The sequence below is a fragment of the Lepisma saccharinum genome, chromosome 1 (assembly GCF_977018435.1).
Source record: "Lepisma saccharinum chromosome 1, izLepSacc3.1, whole genome shotgun sequence".
Classification (NCBI taxonomy): domain Eukaryota; kingdom Metazoa; phylum Arthropoda; class Insecta; order Zygentoma; family Lepismatidae; genus Lepisma; species Lepisma saccharinum.
This window is the reverse complement of record NC_139229.1, coordinates 82,531,207-82,552,610: the sequence shown is the minus strand read 5'-3', so window position 1 is coordinate 82,552,610 and position 21,404 is coordinate 82,531,207. Positions and strand designations below refer to the sequence as shown.

The following is a 21,404-nucleotide window of genomic DNA, read 5'->3' as shown; positions in this document are numbered from 1 at the left end:
GAATGAGATTTATGGATTATAATTTATAAATGGATTGTATGATATGTAGTTTAGAGAATAACGCCGGAATACAGACGTTTGAATGGTAGCTGGTGTGCCAGCTAGGTGTTGTGAGTTTGTTTTGAAGCCATTACTCTTTCCATTTAATCCTTATGTCTTACTCCTGGTAATCGGACGGGGCGAATTCTTCTCCGCTCTGCGCTCTGATGTTCTTTTTCAGTGTCAACCCCTCCATCCATGTGGATGACGCATATGTGGCTATTGCTTCATAAATTGACTTGGTATATGCTTCCATTATGCTGGAATTTAGATTAACTTGGTATGATGTCAACCTGGTGAGTTTTTGCATTGTGATTTCGGCTTTGGTAGTTATATTTTGTATGTGTCTATCGAATTTTAATCCCTCACTTATGGTTACCCCAAGATAAGTTTACTTTTCCTTGGTAGATAAGGTTTAGCATAGTGCTGGGGTAAATGTGGCAAAAAGTGGAGCAACAACTGCCACCCCCTAATCGCCGCCACTGACGGTTATGAATAGTTGTGTAATCCAATGGAAATAACTAGGAATGGAAGATATCGGAAATTTGATATCGCGATATATCGTCAAGAAAATATCGTCACTGACGATACTATACGATATTTTCCGTATCATGATATCGGCGATATCGTCTCCAGCTCCACGATCACCAAAATATCGTGACGATATATCGCCTGCACGATATATATCGCCAAATATCGTGACGATATATCGTCTAGTTGATATCGACCAACATTAGAAATTACTCACTGAGGTGTATTTCCTCCCTGGCACGGCGGGAGATGATAGGGACGCTGGGGAACAGGCGGAGGGACTCCTTGATGCATCTTTCCAGGTACTTCATCTCGTTGAGGTCCTGCATCGTTGGAGAGCGGTCGGACTCTCCGAAGATGGAGTCGAGCTCCTCCACCACTTTGTCCTGCCGAAGGAAACGAACACAATACTCATTGCAAGTCTAGCTTTGATGCACCTTAAGCCGCTTAAGGAGACTGTCGGTTATAGTAAGGAATCCATGGTTGGATTAAGAGGGTCTCCTCCTGAGGTCAACAAATAGAACATAAGGCATGGATGTTAATTCGTGAGTATCCTTTCGTCATTTTCATCTCATCATCTTTGATCCTCATCTTTGCGATTTGCCAAAAGTGGCAGAAAAGTGAGGCGAAATAAGACAAATATCCCTCAAAATGTAAAATTCTACCCATCCATTACAAATTCACATGATAGTTAGGAGCATATTTCAAACAGCTATTTCCTACAAAATATTCTAAAACTAACTCTGCCTTCTCACTGATTTTTTTTATTTTATTTTTTTATATATTTTTTTTATTTTAATTTTTTTAAAGTAGTTTCTCGGTTGACCTTGACAATGGTGTGTGTGTGTTGTAAAAACGTCTCCTGCCTGATGCTCAAAACACGCTCAAATAAAGGTGACAAGTACGCACTGTCTCTCCCTAAACCAGCCTCCTATCAGAACACCCGTGACTCTAATAGGACTTATTTGCTTACCTGGATGTTTGGATGGAATCCGAGCAGATACAAGGCGAAGCTGATGCCAGCAGCGGTGGTGTCATGGCCCTGCAAGAACAGCGACAGAAATTATTTTATAAGTTGCTCATTCACTAATTTTTTTTTTAATTTGAATTTGAATTTAAAATTTTGGGTGCGTCAGCACTAAGGCTATTTTGCACCAGTCACAAAATACGGGGTCCAGCCCCTTATCGTTAAACATAACAACTCTAACGTTGCATAACTAAAAGCATAAAATATTCTGACTTTCGTTAAAAGCTGAGGCTGTAAAGGAGCACTCAGCACAAATAAGGACAAAACACAGGACAACACAAACAAAATTATACTGGCCATGGGGCCAGTCGCCAGAGCCTCGTTAGTCCAGTCCAGGGTGTACTACGTGGAAGTGAGGTTGACAATTGGGTGCACTACGTGGAAGGAGCACCCCTTACACCCCTCATTCACTAAAAATGTGAGAAGATTGATCGTTGAGGACATAGTGCGAGAAGTATAATGATAATGGACAAATTATAATGTAGCAGGTGCGTTATTTCTTTCTCTCTGCCTCGCACTCTATTTCTTTCTTTCTTTCTTTCTTTCTTTACTTTTTCTCTGTCTCCCTTTTCACTTTCTCTTTCGAATCTTATTTCCTTCACTCTCTTTCTTTTCTCTTTTCCCTTCATTCTATTTGCTTTCTTTCCTGCACTCTTTCTTTTTCTCTCTTTCCTTCACTCTTTAATTTCTTGATTTCCTTCACTTCTTCTCTTTCCTTCAGTTTCATTTCTTCCTTTCTCTTTTCACCTATTATTATTTATTTTTATCTTTCCTTCAGTCTAGTATTTCTCTCTCTTTCATTCAGTTCCTTTCTTTCTTCATCTTTCCATCATTCTTTCATTTTCTCTGTTTTTCTTTTCTTTTCTACTTTTTTGTCATCCTTCTATCATTTTGTATACATAACTACACTATAATCCCAACAACAAAGATACCAAATGGTAAAAAGTCGGAAGTGTTAAATTAATACTGTCAATACTGAAAACATTTGTTCAAAAACTGTTGGAAGAGAAATCTCTGACTGAAAACTTGTAAAAACTGTCACCTTCACAAGAATATCCTTTAACTTAAATATTACGCCAAGTTTTTGGACATCTATTTGTTTCAGTAAAGTAAGATGTATTTGTCCACACTGTAATGACCTGGACATTACATTGTAATTCTTTGTTATTTAGTTAAAATATTGTGTTTGTTCGCCTTTTTTTTTAATTTGGTAAATATTTATGATGTCATATACAACTAGTGTCAGATGGACAAGTAAACTAACCTTGATGTGTCAGGACCTGGCAACATTTAACAAACTGATAGATTTATCAACAAGCAAAAAATACCGTAACAAGAAGAGAACATTGGAAAAAGATGTCGTGAATAATTGTAATATGCGGTTTCAAGTTTATTTAATTGCTGTTAAGTGTGTGTTTCCAAAAACAGAGGCGTGGCGTGCATGTAGCCGCTGTTACCGCAGGTAATACTAAAATATAAAGAATTGAAGAACCTGTCTTAAAATATTATTACGTACATAAACTGGTAATATTGTCGTAAAGTAAACATTGCAGACTGACATTTTTTCTGACACCGGCAAAAGCGAAGAGGAGGACTGATCCGGTACGCTCCACAGGCAACATGAGGAAAGGGCCCTGAGCCCACCAAAGGAAGACTTGGCGTAGCGGTAAAGACTGTTATGGCGGGAGGAGGAGGCGGGCTGTTTAGCCGGCGCAGTTGCCGGTGATCCTTACAGGAAACATACCAGTGTTGCCATATTCAATTGACAGAAAAGAGCTAAGTCGCCTAATCGGGTCTATCTTACTCTGAAGGTGTCCAGTCACACTGGGGAACGATGGCGCAGTGTTAGCAGCGTCGCCGCCTTATAATCAAGGGAATCCGGGTTCGATACCCGGTGGAGGCACAAGTGGTTCGGATCCAACTTTAAACTGTCCCGATTAGCATTACTGTTCATGAAGTGGACTTAAATCGCCAAATCAAAATTTTAAAAAATCAAATCACACTGGGGCAAAAGCAAACTACCAAGTGATATTTTGTATTTACACTAAATATCAGCGATTACGAAAGTCCTCTTTGTCCTTCTTCGACATCATGGGCGAGAAGGAGAGGAGAGGGATGGGTATGGTCAAGGGGTCCGCTGTCCTTCTAAAAATGTCAACCTAAAATTCTATATTTCACACATATAATATTATTTCGGTTACAGGAATTTGTGATAATTGTTGATAATACAGATTGACATTGACATACGTTGTCGCAGGAATGCAATAATTTCGGATTGAAGCAATGTTTTTGAGGTGGTAGAACTGTTTTTGGGTGAAAACAATACTTACAAGCATAATTTCCCGATTGTTATCTTAGCACGCTCTGAAGTGTCAGGTGTCGCAGGTTCGAATCCTCAGCAAGAAATGGTTATTTCAATGTTCGTTGTTATTATTTTACTTCCATAATTATAAAAATTAATAATTACATGCACAAAGAAATAATAATTTTATTTCAATAATTCACCACGCATCGTCATCGTCACGATTATCCTGTAAAGCGAAAGCCTTAAAGGTAGCAAAGGACGTAAAATATACGAAATAGTAGTGGTGTCAGAAATGAGATTTCAGTGGATTTAGCGAAACATGGGAGTGGGAGTAGTTAGGAAACAGATGAAGACTACATCTACTCTACATACGTCTTATTTGAAACGAAAATGTTTCGCGATTTGGGCAAAACTGGTTTCAAAAGAACTAAGATGGTAACATTAGTAGAACTGGACTTCTTGCAGGTTCCGAAGGAAATATTGGGGAAGGGCCGATGCTGAGAGGGGAGGGGGCAAGGAGGGTGCTTCACGTGTTACAAAAGTAAACAACGGTTTGTGGGAGGGACTGTGCAGTGGGAGTTTTGTGACTGGTGTCTTTCGTCTTTATGTTGTTTTCGGGCATTGTCAATTAATTTATGAAGCTTGCTCCGAGTTCCGAGGTGGCGGATTCATCCTATCTGGACAGTGTGTGTAATCGTGCGATAGAAGATATTTTGAAGCAATCTTTCGGTTCGTTATTTTGCAGAAAACATCGAAATTGTGGCGAAAGGGAGGCCAAAGCCTATTTTGAACGATTTAAAAACCAAGTCGTCTGCTGGATATGACCGACATTTCAATGTTTCGTGGTATAACGACTATCCGTGGTTATGTGGATGTGTGCAGTTTTCTAAACTCTTTTGTTGGCCATGTACTCTATTTTCGGGTGAAAAAAACAACGTGTCGAATTCAGATGTGGATAACATGGACCATGACCATGACGCACCCAAAAATTCAAATTCAAATGAAAAACTTCTCTTTATGACAGCATCATAGAAGTTTTTTGATTTGATTTGATTGATTTTGCTTCGCTTGTGCCACTTTTGGCTAATTTGCGAAGATGGGGATGAGTGATGATATGATTAAATTGATGAATAGACATCACAAACGCCCATGCCCAAGCTAGGTATCGAACCCGGGATCATATAACTATTTTCAAAGTCGGATTGATCTGCTCTATAAGTAGCCTTCGATGTTTCTGTAAGTATCAAATTACGTATTATTGTGTCAACAACCAATGTTTGCGATTTCACTTTAGTCCTTATGTCAACATTTTTTTTTCTGATTAATAACTCTACCAAAATCTAGTATTGAATTGCATACGTACCAGATTAATATTATATGAACTACTTGGAAGACATTGGGGGGGGGGGGGGCATGAGGTGGGGAGGCACCCAAGTCTCCCTTAAATGTCCTACTGATAACCGGTAACACTTTTAAAAATCCACGCCACGCCACTGATCTTTTATAAAGGTGAAATAGTACGTTTTGTTTTCCACGCCTTGTGAATGCTAGAGTCTTGTGACAAGGCATGAGGAGCGAATGGATAATTCCTGATTAGACTGAAAGGTACGTAAATTTGCGTGCATGCATGTCAAAATGACGCAGATAGCTCCAAGACATTGACAAATGTGCTCTAAGGGAATTTTACTTTTGCTTTGCCGCAACAAAGACTCTTTACGTCAGCCACGAGTAACTCGCCTCAAACATGAAGGTGTCGACCTCTTCCCGGATGTCCTCGTCCGACAGGGCGGCTCCGTTCTGCGAGGCTTCCAGCAGAAGGTCCAGGAACGCCAGGCGCCTCTTCTGGCCTGCAAAGGAAAATGGGAGGCTTCAAACGCCAAGGAATCAAATACAGAGCGATTCATTGAATTGTAGACCGCCGCGTCAGCGTTTGCGCTATCGGCAAGCGAGGCACTCGCTGCTGTTTGTATTGGCATCGTAGTGTGTCGGTGAAGAAGTGCACAACACTTTCCGTAAATACAGTGAGTTCGTTTTGGCTAAGGGCCGAGATAGCGTGTGAACAACTTTGAACAACTATTATAACACAGGTTAGTACTCGTTATGCAATATAAATATAATTGTCTACGTGCTAAAGATATGTGCGTAAATAAGCGAGACGTTACGGGAAGAAAATGCCGGCATCTGCTTCATGTCACGCGCCCAGGGTCAAAACGAACGCACTGTATTATAAACATTATACTAGATTTATAAAAGAAGGTGTTCAAACTAGTCGCGCACATGTTTTTGATAAGTCTTTATTAAGACACCCTCTAACGTAAGCTTTGGAGGGGCGCTAGAAATCGGTATTACGGAGGTCCTGAAAGTAGACAGGAGAAGGTGAAATGATAGGGTGCTTGTTACGTATCTTTTTTCTTTCTAGTGTAGCTCAGCAAATGTTTTCTACTGCACAGCGTGTATTTATTTATGATTCATATGTGTTAACTCAATCAGCACATGAAGTGCAAAGGCGATTTGAAACAGATTCCCGGTGAAAAAGTTCCATGTTTTAAATAAATAACTCTTTAACTACGTAGTTACGGAAACTTGCGCGCTTCATTCACTCACAGTCTACAGTGCCGATATAAGGCCGCGAGCGCCTCGCTTGCCGATACAGCAAACACTGAAGCCGCGGTCTACAGTTCAATGGATCGCTCTTGTACTTCTAAGAAGTTGCGGTATTCTAGATTGAGGTTGCATGCGAATAGGCTATCCTAAGGTTTAGTCAGCGGTTTACTTTCTCCAGTCACTGCAGGAGAATGTCATGTTGCAACTTAAACGAAGGCCACGGTTCCTTCCTCTTACTTCTATCGTCGCTGTTAACCTAATCCAAATAACAAATAAATCATTTTAATTGAATCAAGTAGTCTACCACCAAAACAACTCAATAACCTTTCCAAAATAATAGTTAAACTAATTTCAGTACACCATGATGTAAACCAACAGCTACAATTTTGCTCTTCCGAATGTATTTGTACTTACATTGTTTTCCAGTTTAGAACTAATTCATTTCCTTATTTGTCACATTCAATTTTTGAAACTCGGTTTTATGCTCTATTTTTGTTTACAGTATAACGAATGCTATCAACATAGGTTGACCAATCAGTAGCGGCATCTGTGTGGAAGTTAAGTCGTCGTTTCTGCGCCAATGGAAACTGAATATATGACAACATTCAGATACGTATCACAATCATTTAGCATGCGGTGTGGCATGATTCCTTACCAATTTCGTTTCCTTCATCGTATATATGAGTCATCAATTTTTCCTCTTTTAATTTCTTCTTCCTTTCTTGTAGAACCTGTAAATACAAACTTTCTGTGGATTATAGAATTGAAAAAGTATTAATTTATGACATTAAGTGAATATCAAGGTAGTGTATAGCAGAAGATAAAAACTGGGGAAACAATGTACCAAAGAATCCCAAACACTGGTTCATTCAGATTCCCGTGTGAGTGATCTAAGGTTGGGATTTTCCCGGCCTTGTCCCCGCATACAGTGGCTCTAGCTCACCCAGCCTCAAATCAATGCGTACCTGGGGGTAACTCTGGGGGTAATGGCGACCGGAGCTTAGTGCTAATCACATCACCTCCAAAATAACCGAGATCGAGAATATGTGTGGCCCTACCTCCACACCACTTCATGGCACGCTGCTATATTACCTTATCTATCAGGTTAATAACTTTACATGTATTCAACTCCAAACATAAACATAACATTTGCTTGAGTTACCTAACATCAATACGGAGTGACTGACATTATAAATATGAAATATGCCCTTGTCTAACAGATATGAAATGATTGAGCTGAAGTTTTGCATACTCAGGACAAAATGAACGAGCTCCCGCGACAGAGTTTTTATGGGCTCAAGAGTCAAGAACCTCCTTGTGCCATGGGTCTTCCAAAAAATTGAATAAATGTTTTTCCACTTCAAAGCCTGGTTAAACGTTACGATTGAATGAATAGGTGACACATTTAATATTTTAAATACACCTGGCTGTAGCCTTCTGATTTTAGAAGATACGCTGCTATAAATAAGCTATGAATAAAATAAATTTTAAGCTCATCTTCAAGACTTCTGCGCTTGGATTGAAGAACACTATTGCACTGGATTTCAATCTGCTCGAGATTGTGCAAAAGTAACCACGACATTCAATTGACATTGCTAGCAGAATAAAATATTTGGCCATGCAAGTGCTATTAAGCCTTTAATAAATGCTCAAGACTTATTCAGAAGAGAATATTTTAATGTTATGATAAATCAAATCAAATTTAGAAACCAGGTTTGAAGCGATCACCCAATACACCAAGACGTTTGACCAAAGTGCGGATGAGGCCTCACAGGGCCTCGCGATATGTTGCTACGCCAATGATCGGAGAAATATCTTCCTCCGTAAGGCCAGCTATAGCCAGCACACAATTTCGATGATTAACATTTCTGTAAGAGCTCTTATGATAGAAGTAATATTTCCAATACCTTTCCTACAGCCACAGACACCTCTATTGGACATTCAATATGGCCATTATCAGGGAACGGATTTATATGTAAATACATATTTATGTATATGAAGCTGAAATCAGTTATATTTTGTATTATCTTTGCGCATCATGATATGTAGACTCGAAAAATTCAATTTATTTTCCATATTTTTACATATATTAGGTTTTGGCTCATATTTTAATTATTTTACATATTATTTCTATATTTCATAACATTTCTCAACATGTATTCCATATTCCATCTCTCCTATGACTTCTTGCGATATTGAACGCAGTTTTAGTCAATATAAATCCATCTTAAGAGACAACGGAAGATGAAAACACATGTTGTGTTGTTTTACAATTAATGCCAATGTAAACGTATTGTATATGTATTTACATATTTAGCACATTTTTACTGCATATAAATCTATTCCCTCGTCACTACAGCGCGAAAATGTCTGTGACTTAACATCCTCCCAATCCCACCAACTCCAAAACAGAGAAAACTGTTTTACAAACATCTTTGCAAGACTACCGTGTCCTTTCTGTCAAACCAAGTGCAATGAGAGCTCACCATGTTGCTGAGGCCATGCAGAACACGTAGAGCGTCCGCCTGCTGCTTCCCGTATTTCGTTCTCTCGAATATCCACTGGGGGTGGAGCCACGGCCGGAACTGACGCGTGTGAATGATGTCGGAGATCCTGAAATACAAAATTATCATTTCCTCTCCATGCCTTCAGTTCGGTGGTACATATTAACATAGAAAGTTTTAAAAAATTGGAACATTAAAATAAAGTACTACCGTGGCATTTCAAAGTAATATGTATGAACTCACTGGTGTGCGCAGAATTTGCTTTCGGGATGGGCTGGAATTGTAAAAGTGGATAGTGCATAACTTCTTTCTGAGCGGGCTGTATACCCAATAAGATATTTCGTATTTTTATAACTTTCCACTCTCAAAAATGGCAATTGCGGGTCATTATAAACAGGGTTTGCATTTATCACTCTTGTTTTTCCCGAGTTCCTCACTGCTTTCATTTGAAAATATTGATTTCCAACGACACCAGGAGCCCCGAGTTCGAATCCCGGCCTGGAAATGGGTAGTATTTGTCATTCGAGGTAGCTAAAACTTATATATTTCAGACCAATGAAGCACATACCTTTCAACAGACTTCACATAATCTGATTCACTGTTGTGCTGAGCATCGATTCGAATACCCATTGCGGTTTCTGGAAAGAGAGAAAAGATGAGTCTTTCAATGTGATTTACCACCTATAGATTTGGAAAAATTGCAACGGAGTTCCATTTTGTCAAGAGTTAGGACAGGCCCGTACCCAGGATTTTCTTGAGGGGGGGGGGGGGCAAGCCCGGAACCGTGCTGATGATTATATATATATTATTGTTATATTATTGTCATGTGACAATTATTATATAATTAATTAATAGTATTGATTAATCAATTTATTTATAAACATCCTATAAACAAATTAATATGCTACATTTATAAACTAGCAAATTAATTCCTTTAACAACTGGTTCAAAATGTCAAGAAATTAAAAGCTAAATGAAATGTTTTTAATAAGTGTTAGATTTTATTTAATTAGCCTATTGCCCTTTATTAATAATGATAATTAAATTTTCATACTTTTATTGTGTAATGTTTCTATAATGGTGTAAATCTATTAATGGTCTCTCGAAACATTTCCTTATCAGAGTTGAAGCTAGAGATTTCAGCGCCTATGACGAGAATAGATTTTCACACGCCGGGCATCGAATTTGCATTGCTCCCCTCCTCCTCCTCTAGATGTAACTGGCATACTTAGACATTGAATAAATTGTATGTATCTACTCTTTTCCGTTGAAACCGACGAAAAGAAAACTTAGCATTCAAGAAATGTGGCTAATAAAAGGGTAGTCGGTCCGGTTGTCCATAACATATCATCTTCATTCAAGCAGTGTGTGTTATTGTTCAAATCTGCAAACTCGATTGCAAATTAAAGTTTACTAGATGGAGGGACCAAAAATGAGAAACTTTAAGATGACATTAGTTTCCTATGAAATTAACATGTAAGTGCTATGTTTTATTCCCGACGAAAGTAGGTGAGAGATGGAGGAGAAATAACAGGTCGGTCCAATTTCTATGTTCCAGGTGCCTAGGGTGACAATGACAAAGACCTTCGCAGCTACGGCTCCATTTCTTACTAGTCCAATTTGATATAATTTTAAAATCTTATCTATGAATGTAGAAATACGTTTTTACCCTATGCTGTTACCAGCCATAAACAGAGAAGAGATGTATGCAACATTCACACACATACAGAAATCATTCTTTGTTCTTCTTTCTTTGTATGTGCTTATGATATTATTCTTAGTATAGAATGTTTGAAGTCAAAACTAATTGCTTATCTTTGTTGTTATAACACAAAGTCTTACCCCGGAAAATTTTGATGGGGGAATATTTTAATAGAACAAGATCTTTGGAGGAAAGGTGGGAGATCCCCATTCCGCCGTGGAAATTCGTGCCCTGTATGTGACCACAACGCTATGGAATGATCATTATAATGAAGAACATGTCTGAATGTGAATTAACCAAAAAAAGGAAATTTTCTCATCAAGATTGCATTTCGAAAAAAGTCAGAACAGGGAGTAAAAATGGTGAACTGTCCCGACCAAATTGGGACGTTTGGAACCTTCGCATAGATGGTTATAAAACTAAAATTAATAAATATAGTAGACTGCAGACTTCTGAAGTCTGTCTCTCTCCAGAAACAACACATTCATTTATGAAAGAAGAAAACAGAAACTCTTGCAAAATCTTAAAAATCGTCCGTGTTATTTTTGTAGGTTTTTATAGATTCGTATAAAATATTTCATGGCTCGAAGGGGGGGCATGGCCCCCTTGGCCCCCCTCCCCTTGGGTAAGGGCCTGAGTTAGGAGTCAAAATTATTTATCTGCTGGAAATTTCGGGTGACACGTCAATCGAGTACAAGTAGTTCTAGCACAATTCGTTAAAGGACTCTACCAGACAGAAGTAGGGAGAGACATCTACGGCAAAAGTGAAAACTACGTGCGATGTGTGAATGAATACGTATCTAATCAGACGGGTGTCCTTTGGATAATTTTACGTCGTGATGAAGAGGATGATGACTGATGAGGAATGACGAACGGATGAACAGGTGATGGAACAAACACAAAGATACATCCATGTCTTAACAAAGGTTATGGAAAATCGGCAAGTGTGAACCCTTGTCCTCTACGGGTTAATCCTATTCCTCTACGAGGGCTTTGGATTAAAAAAAAAATTATATATGAAGGCTTGTTATGATTTTTTAAAATCACTTATCCATAGCATTTTCTTGCTATTATCCGTCAGTTAGTCCCCCCCCCCAAAGTAAGGATGATAGAAAATGCATATGTCTTTGTATAATATTCTACAAGATTTTTTGATTAATGTATTTTGATACTAAATGTGTGACTTTCAAGTTTACATCAATATTTCGCTTTCATGTTAAAATAGCCGCTAAGAGAAAGACGATTTTTTTCTAACTGTGAAACACATAATTTAGCACAAAATGAGGATCAGTCAGTGCAAGTCACTTTATCGGAAAGAAATAGTATTTTTGCGCTCGAAGCGCTCCCCCCCCCCACACCCACCACGGTACTTTCAAATTAGTACATCACGGAAATTAATAAAATCAGGAAGTTGAAATTGGTCTTAATTTGAAGATAAAGAGTCGATATTACATATTATATGGTCTAATGGGTATTTCCAACATTATTCGATGTACTGAATTTTTAAAATTAGATGGCAAAAACTACCCCTCCCCCCAAATCAATTTCGCTCATTTTTGGATATTTTAAGCGTTCATGTGCATTCTACATCCTGGTACAATTTTGGTTACAGTATGTTTTCTATGTAAGTGAGAAAATATATTTTGAAAATTACATGTGCCGGACCTAACGGTTGGGAATTGTCAGGCATGCAGAGGAATAAAGGAATTAAAGAGAGAGAGAGAGAGAGAGAGAGAGAGAGAGAGAGAGAGAGAAGCGATCTCACCACAGATGCTGTCCAGCGTGCAGAGGGCGATGAGAGGACAGATGTCGCATCCATCGGAGCCAACCTTCTCTCCGAACTTGTTGACCAGGATCTCGGCGTTCCTGTTGAATACATCCACGAATTGCTCCAGGATTTTGAAGTGAAAAGTTGGGGTGATTATCTTCCTGTGAGAGTGCCACTTCTGCCCTGAAAACAATATGATATCTCGAGCGTTTACAGATCAGTTCAAAATCATGTTTATATTTTTATATTATCTCTGTCATGACGTAGTTGTAACGTAGTCGCCTTGTAATCAAGGGGTCCCGGGTTTGATACCCAGTGGAGGCACACAGTGATTCGGCGGACCCCACTCTAAACTGTAGGTCTAGCCCCGAGTGGCCTATCTGTGCATAAACTGTACTTAAGAACAAGAATTCAAATCCATATTTTATAATACTTAGACGCATCCAGAAAGTAAATTTCCCACTCGCCCACAGGTGGCAGGCCGTGCGTATTGAAACCGGTTTTGCGCATGCGTGAGAGGCACGTGCCCTGGCTAGTGAATGTCCTAGAAGACGCCTCCCGAAAGTCCTCGATAGCGTCGCGGCAGCCATGAAACAAGGCGGCTTTTATTCCATCTTCCGCCGCGTGCGAGGTTCGTTCGGCGATCAAGTTCTTGAACGCACAAAACATACAGCCGATCGAAATTCATCGTCAGCTGTCCCAGGTGTATAGGCCAGACGTCATGAGCAAGCAGATGGTGCGTCGTTGGTGCAGGACATTTACTGAAGGCCGGCAAAATGACGACGAGCGTAATGGCCGGTTTGTGAAGCAGGTGCAGCAGCACATATTGGAGGACCGCTAACCGTTACTGTGAAACACTGGGGACATTGCGACGAGCCATTCAGAATAATCGACGCGGTAAGCTCAGTGCCAGGGTGATCTTGCTGCACGACAATGCGAAGCCGCATATGGCTTGGAGCACTGCAGCCCTTCTGGACAGGTTCGGTTGGGAGGTGTTCGATCATCCATCGTACAGACCGGATCTCGCTCCCAGTGATTACCACCTGTTCTTGCACCTGAAATAGTTCCTGTCCAGTCAACATTTTCACAGCGACGAAGAGGTTCAGACGGCTGTCACACAGTGGTTCGGCGCCCAGGCGGCGGACTTCTACGATGCAGGTATACTGAAGTTGGTCCCACGCAATGACAAGTGCCTGAATTCCGGCGGGAATTATGTTGACAAATAACTGGACAAGTGCTGTATCTGTGGCAATAAATTATTGAATGCAATAATGTTTACTTTTTGTGCACGACCTCAGGGAAACTTAGTTTCTGGATGCGCCTAATATAACCATCTTTATTCAATATTTTGTTGATTTATTTGCTTGATAATTTGTGTAGCCTGGTTAGATATCCAGTGTGGGAAAGTAGTGGTTCGGATCCCACTTTAAACTTTAGGTCTAGACCCGATTGGTCTATCTGTGCATAAAGTGGACTTAAAACAAGACACTCAAGCGTATATGGCACGTAAGAAGTGGCCTTTTCAGAAGATAGCCGGGTTCCGTGGTGGAGTGGTTATCGCAGCGCGCTACGACGCAAGGGGTCTTGGGTTCGAATCCGAGCCTAACCGTGGATGTTCTTTGTCAAGTCTCTTCATCAATTTCATCATATCATCCTAATATTCGCGATTATCCAGACGTGGCAGAAATATGAAGCAAAATAAAGCAAATCAAAACAATCTTTTTCAGAAAACGCTCAAATGTGTATTATCTTTCATGTAGTATAACCAAGAAACTGCTTTCTTGCAGTTTAACGTGGAATGAAACGTAACATTTTTATTTATACAGTGATAAAACCTGGATTTGATTGATTAATATGTATTTATCCGTCCGTACCTCTGCTTGTCAGAAGTCCAGTGCCAAGCCACTCCCTGAGAAAGAAGTAGGCGTTTGATTTGTCGATGTGCTTGCTGCTACCCAGGACGTTCTACAATAAACAAAAGAATAAAAGACTGTTAATTCCGTAATAATTAGAATTAATTCTTAACCCGTAAGGACGCGCATATGAATAAAACCTGCACAGCCGATTTTGAAACACATTTTTTTTTATCACCTCCGATGCGTGTCTAAGGTCACCTTTCCAGCGAACCCATCCGAGTGACGGGACCTTCAATCGGCCGATAGTTCCTTAGTTCCGCTCGCAGGGCTCATACGTTTCAGTTTGTGTATTCTCTGTTTCTCATTTTTATGAATTGTGTCATTTTCAATCCAAATGTACAAAATAATAATATTAAATTAATCATTGAAGGTACTATTATTTACATGCTTTAAAACTATTACAATTCTGACTTAAGTGTCGTCTCGTGCGTGATGCTGCTGGACGTGTATGGACTGTACAATTTATAAGGCATTTGGAATTGTAAATATGTTTGTAGTAACAGATTGTGTTTGGTCTTCTATACATGGAGTTCGTTGTAAATGTGTGAAGTGGCAATTTGGTGTTAAATAAATAATGTTGGATTATGCGGCGCATATCTTTTAAAATCAACTCGACACCTTGAGTGAAATATCCGTGTGTTTGAATACACAACATTAAGAAGCAATTTTTATTGTTGGTATTTTTTACCCAGCGCTCGTCCTACCAGGCTAACGTCGTAATTTCTAAACCTATTTCACTTCACGTAACTTCTTATTTCGATATTTACTGTCGGGGTTATTCAAGCGGTGGTAACAAGCGACGCAGCGAACCGTACAATAATTATGTACAATCAACTCGACAGCATAAACTCAAAACATAAAATAGCATCCGTGTCGATTGGTTTTATTTTCATAAGATTAGGTTTCAATGTTTGTGCACTTTGAAACTCGTCAGTAGAGATGTTTGGTTTAACCAAAAGATGGAATGAAGATAAGATTCTTACCTCGAAGTAGTATGGCGACGTGCAAAACGTGACGAAGTGGGATCCGATCCACAAGCCAAATATTCCGTCATACTCCTTCGAAAGTTTCACAAGACGCTTGAAAAGATCTGCAAGAAAAACAATGGACATTTTTATATATGTACTAGCTGATTACCCGGCGTTGCCCGGGTGTTTAATGAATTATAACTATAGCGTAATTTGTAACTAATTTTATTTACAGGCATTTAAAAGTATAAGTACAGTATATATAAGTACAGACCTTCATGGCGTGGTGCTAAGCACAGGGGGACACTTTACCTTTTTTTTTACCATTTTATATATAAGTACAAATTATAAAGTAACTAGCCCCCCATTCGGATGTCCGGGAGGGGGATGTCTGGGAAGGACACGTTATGACAAAGGACACTGATGGGGAAAAGAGAAGCAAACAGAAGGTAAGATTAAGGATTGGAACGTGGAATGTCAGAACCCTGTTACAGTCGGGAAAGCTAGAAAACTTAAAGGCAGAAATGAGAAGAAACAAAGTAGATGTTATGGGAATATCAGAAGTGAGGTGGGAACAAAATGGTGAAATAGTGAGTGATGAGTTCAAGATGTTTTATTCTGGAGGTGATCAACAAGGAAACCGTGGTGTGGGAATAGTGCTAGGATCACGTGTGAAACATAAAGTTATAGCAGTGCGTTATGTGGATGACAGGATTATAATGGTGAAACTTCAAGGAAAGAAGAAAGACTTAGTGTTAATTCAAGTGTATATGCCACATAGTGGGTTGTCAGAAGAAGAAGTGGAGGAAAACTATGAGAAGATAGAGGAATTGATGGAAAAAGAGAGAAAGGGTTCGTGCATTATCGTAATGGGTGATTGGAATGCTGTAGTAGGAGAAAGGCAGGATGGAAGTACAGTAGGAAGATATGGATTAGGCGAGAGAAATGAGAGAGGGGAAAGCCTGGTAAATTTCTGTAAAAGAAACTCCCTAATTGTTGGAAACACACTGTTCCAGCAACATAAGAGAAGGAGGTACACCTGGATATGTCCAAGAGATTGTAAAATATACCAGATAGATTACATACTGGTACAAGAAAGATTTCGAAATTGTTTGAAAAATGCGAAGACATTGCCAGGAGCTGACATTAATTCAGACCACATCTTGCTAATAGGAGAAATCAATCTTACATTGAAGAAGATAACCCAAAACCAGGTGAGCAAGAAACCCCACTTAGAGAAGCTAAGGGAAGAAGACGAAAGACAAAAATTTGCAGAACATTTCCAAGGAAACTATAATAAGTTTAAAGCTAGTTGTAACAATAAGGATGAGATGTGAGATGGAATAAAAAGCTGCTTACAGAAGGCAGTGGATGAAACAATAGGCTACAGGGAAAGGAAAAGTGCAAAGAAACCATGGATTACTGAAAGTATGCTGGAAAAAATGGAGGAACGGAGAAAATGGAAGAATGTAAATACAGAAGAGGGAAGACATAATTACAAGATACTGAATAACCAGCTAAGAAGAGAAACTGACAGGGCAAAAGAACAATGGATGAAACAAAAATGTGAAGAAATTGAAGAACTGGAAAAAAGAGGAAGGTATGACTTGATGTATCGTGAAGTAAACTGCTCGGGCTTCCAAAAGAAGAAATGGAAAACAATGTGGATGATAGAAGACGAGGAAGGATGTGAAATCACAGACAAAAAAGGAATATCGAATGTGTGGGGAAAGTACGTTGAAGAGCTCTACCAGAAAGAGAATCGCCCAGACAGTCTGAATGTAGAAAATGAAGACGACGTGCCTGACGATGAGAAAGGATACTATATCCTGAATGAAGAATTTGAGCAAGCACTCAAAGAAATGAGGAATGGGAAAGCAACGGGCCCTGATGAAATTCCTGTTGAACTTATCAAATGCCTGGGAGATGGAAAAAGAGAAATACTGCACTTATGCAATGAAATCTATGAGAAAGGGGATTGGCCACAAGATTTCACGGAGACTGTTTTGGTACCTCTGCAGAAGAAAAGCAATGCCAGAAAATGTTCTGAGTACAGGACAATCAGCTTGATATCTCACTCGGCAAAAATTCTTCTAAGAATTCTGAACAGACGCCTATACTCGAAGGTCAGTGGCGAGTTAGAGGAAGAACAGTTTGGTTTCAGGAAAGGAAGAGGTACAAGGGATGCAATTGGTTTACTGAGGACCATTGGGGAAAGATATTTAGAGAAAGGAAAGGAGGTGTTTGTAGTATTTGTAGACCTGGAGAAAGCCTTTGATAGAGTGAATTGGGTTAAACTTTTAGAAATTCTGAAGAAAATTGGTGTAGATTGGAAAGAGAGAAGACTTCTAAGCAACTTATACATGAATCAACGAGTTAAAGTGAGAACAGGAGACGAAATGACAGAATGCTGTGAAATTGGAAGAGGAGTACGACAAGGATGCTGCCTATCGCCTACTTTGTTTAATATTTATTTAGAACATATAGTGAAAACTTGTTTCCAGGGCACAGGAGGTGTCAAATTAGGAGGAAGAAGAATAAACTGCATAAGATTTGCTGATGACATGGCATTATTCGCTGAGGATGAAATAACCATAAATAGTATGTTAGAAGAGTTAAACAGCAGCTGTGAGCAGTATGGGATGAAGATTAATGTAAAGAAGACAAAGGCAATGGTTATAGGACGGAAACCAAGGAATATTAATGTGAGAGCAAACAGTGAAAGAATCCAGCAAGTGGATAGCTTCAAGTACCTCGGATGCACTATAAGCAGTGACATGAGCTGCAACCAAGAAGTGAAAATGAGAATCGCAATAGCAAAAGAAGCTTTCAATAGAAGAAAAAATGTTTAATGCGGACCCATGGACATAGGTCTAAGGAAGAGATTAGTGAAATGTTTTGTGTGGAGTGTAGCACTATATGGTGCAGAAACCTGGACGTTGAGAAGAAATGAAGAGAAACGACTCGAAGCTTTTGAAATGTGGACATGGCGAAAAATGGAGCGTGTAAAATGGACAGACAAGGTAAGAAACGAAGCCGTACTGAAAAGAGTTGGTGAAAAAAGATCTATACTGGAGACCATCAAGAAGAGGAAAAGAAACTGGTTAGGACACTGTCTAAGAAGAAACTGCCTGCTAAGAGATGCCTTGGAGGGAATGGTTGAAGGAAGAAAAGTCCGTGGAAGAAAGAGATATCAGCTTATGGATGATATTAAATTAACTGGGTCGTATGCTATTACGAAGCGTAAGGCAGAGAACAGGGAAAGCTGGAGATTGCAGTGAAAAACCTGCCAATTAGGCAGAAAACAATGAATGAATGAATGAATATTTTACAAATTCACTATAATATAAATTTAACAACATTTTTAGTTCCACCTCCAAGGGCAAGAAAAAATAAATTGAACGGCATTGGGAATATCACCTTGGTGCCAGAGGTGTCTTGGAGTTGAACGGTATTGGGAGTGTCTCTATTCATCTTATCGACCCCAAAAACTATGGATTCCACACTAATATCGGTCGTTTTCGATTATTTTTACATGTCACCCCCTTCCTAACCCCTCGCCTAGAGGTGCCAGGTGTATCTTGGAGTTGAACGGCATTGGGAGAGTCACTATTCATTTTAGCGACCCCGAAAACTGTGGATTCCACACCAATATTGGTCTTTTCGATTATTTTTACATGTCACCCCATTCCCACCCCAACCTTAGGGGTACCACAGGTGTCTTGGAGTTGAACGGCATTAAGAGTGTCACTACTCATTTTAGCGACCCCGAAAACTGTGGATTTCACACTAATATCGGTCGTTTTACATGTCACTTCCTTCCCATCCCACCCCCAGGGGTGCCAGGGGTGTTTTGGAGTTGAACGGCATTGGGAGTGTCCAATTCCTCTTAGCGACCCCGAAAACAATTGATTCCTTAATAATATCGGTCGTTTTTTTTATTATTTTTACAATTCAATTCCTTCCCACCCCACCCCTAGGGATGCCAGGGGTAGTGTTGTCCACGGGACGAGACGGGACAGGCTTTTAAAAATTCGAGACGAGACGAGATTGACCATGTGTCATGAGACAAACGAATATTTTCGAGACGAGACAGCATTTCCACGAGACGAGACAGGCCAAAGTCTCGTCTCGTGGGCAACACTAGCCAGGGCTGTCTTGGAGTTGAACGGCATTGGGAGTGTTACTATTCATCACTATTCCACACTAATGTCGGTCGTTTTACTGTCACCCCATTCCCACCTCCACCCCAAGGGGTGCCAGGGGTGTATTACTCCCACAGTATTTCTTTCCAGGTTACAAGTGATACGTGTTCAAAATTTGGTTGAAATCGCTCCAGGCGTTCGAGAGTTATGCTGGAACAAACACACACCACACACACACACACACACACACACACACACACACACACACACACACACACACACATACATCCATTTTTATATATTAGATAGATATGGCAATTACAGAGGAAACCGGGGATTAGCCCCCTTCCCCGCCACTAGACGCAAGTATATATCCCAGCTGTCAGGGATGATTTTATCCCCTAAAAACCACAAGTCAAGCGTGCGCGCACCCTCGGAGGAGGGGAGGGGGGGGCAAAAGCCTAGGTGAAAGTTAGGTAGCGGAAAGAAAAAACTGCATTCCATGTCTCTGTTTTACAAACTCTGTATTGATGCATACAACACAGGAGATGGTGGGTGGGTCCTTACTTCCCCCCAGAATCCCATTCCTGTGTACATTTAGAACAATAGAACCCATATATACTTATGAAGTAAAAAAAAGCCGAACCTAAACAAAATCCAGGGCTCTTTTTAAAAATTAAACTTTCACTACATGTTCGACGTTGTTAATTGCCTACAGCAGACCAATCTGTGTCGGTTGTAGAGACCTGGTAACTATAGCAACTGCCCCCTTCCCCACTCCCACCCCGTGCGCACGCCTATACCCAGTACAATATAAAGACACATAAGTATTATTTCTTGCTTGCTAACATCTTTAGTCCAAGCATTTATATTTATAAGACATGTAGCTCTTGCGAAGGTGATAGTGTGTACCAACAATAATAATTTGTGTGCTATTACTGTTTAAAGAGACTATTTCGTTAATAAATTGAATGCAAAAAGTTTATTAGACGGGAAATTTTGCTCCATTGCAAAGCTTCTAGCTTCATCATCCTCACATTAAATCCTCCCACAAGAATATGAAGTTTTAGGAAATGTACTCTATGTGATCAAAAGTATCCGGACACACCGCGAAACGTGTGTTTATCATAGAGGACGACACAGTACTGCCATCTACCGCATGAAACACATAGTCAGCGAACTCAGTAGTCTGCAGACAGTGTGAGACAGCAGTATGGGATGGTCTGACGAACTCACAGACTTTGAAAGTGGTCAGTTGGTTGGGTGCCACTTGTGTAGGATGTCTGTGCGTGAGATTTACACCCTCCTAAACATCCGTCTGTCTACTGTTTCCGCTGTTATAGTGAAGGGATGTGTACAACCCAAAGATTGCAGGTCAACCTCCCATGTTGACCTCCTGAGACCATCGAGTGTTTAAGAGGGTCGTACAGCATTATCGTCAATCATCCATCGCCACCATCACACAGGAATTCCGAACTGCATCAGGATCTACTCCAAGCATCATTACTGTTTGGCACAAGGTGCGGCAACTTGGTTTCCATGGCCGAGCAGCTGCCCATAAGTCAAACATCACACAGACAAATGCCAAACACCGCCTCGTGTGGTGGAACGAGCGTCGAAGCTGGACCACAGAACAGTGGAAAACCGTTGAGTGGAGTGATGAATCACAGTACACAATGTGGCGATCCGATGGTAGGGTGTGGGTGTGGCGAATGCCTGGTGAACGACATCTACCAGCCTGTATAGTGCCGACAGTGAAATTCGGAGGTGGCGGGCTTACAGTGTGGTCATGTTTCTCCTGGAGGGGCTTGGCCCCCTTGTTGCTTTACATGGCAATGTCACGGCACAAGCTTACGTTGGCATTATAGCAGCTTTCATGCTGCCTACCGTCGAAG

General features: G+C 40.2%; 1 protein-coding gene across 1 annotated transcript in view; it reads right to left on the bottom strand.

Moving 5' to 3' along the window:
• LOC145984047 (cytochrome P450 4C1-like) overlaps positions 1-21,404 on the bottom strand; it is a 70,164-nt gene that overhangs the window by 5,208 nt on the left and 43,552 nt on the right. The window contains exons 2-10 of the mRNA XM_083117390.1: positions 15,380-15,486; positions 14,355-14,445; positions 12,478-12,663; positions 9,579-9,648; positions 8,993-9,119; positions 7,162-7,237; positions 5,640-5,749; positions 1,544-1,612; positions 788-956 (exon numbers count right to left, since the gene is read on the bottom strand). Of these exons, the coding sequence (XP_082973516.1) occupies positions 788-956; positions 1,544-1,612; positions 5,640-5,749; positions 7,162-7,237; positions 8,993-9,119; positions 9,579-9,648; positions 12,478-12,663; positions 14,355-14,445; positions 15,380-15,486 (1,005 nt within the window). The remainder of the gene's footprint in view (positions 1-787; positions 957-1,543; positions 1,613-5,639; positions 5,750-7,161; positions 7,238-8,992; positions 9,120-9,578; positions 9,649-12,477; positions 12,664-14,354; positions 14,446-15,379; positions 15,487-21,404) is intronic.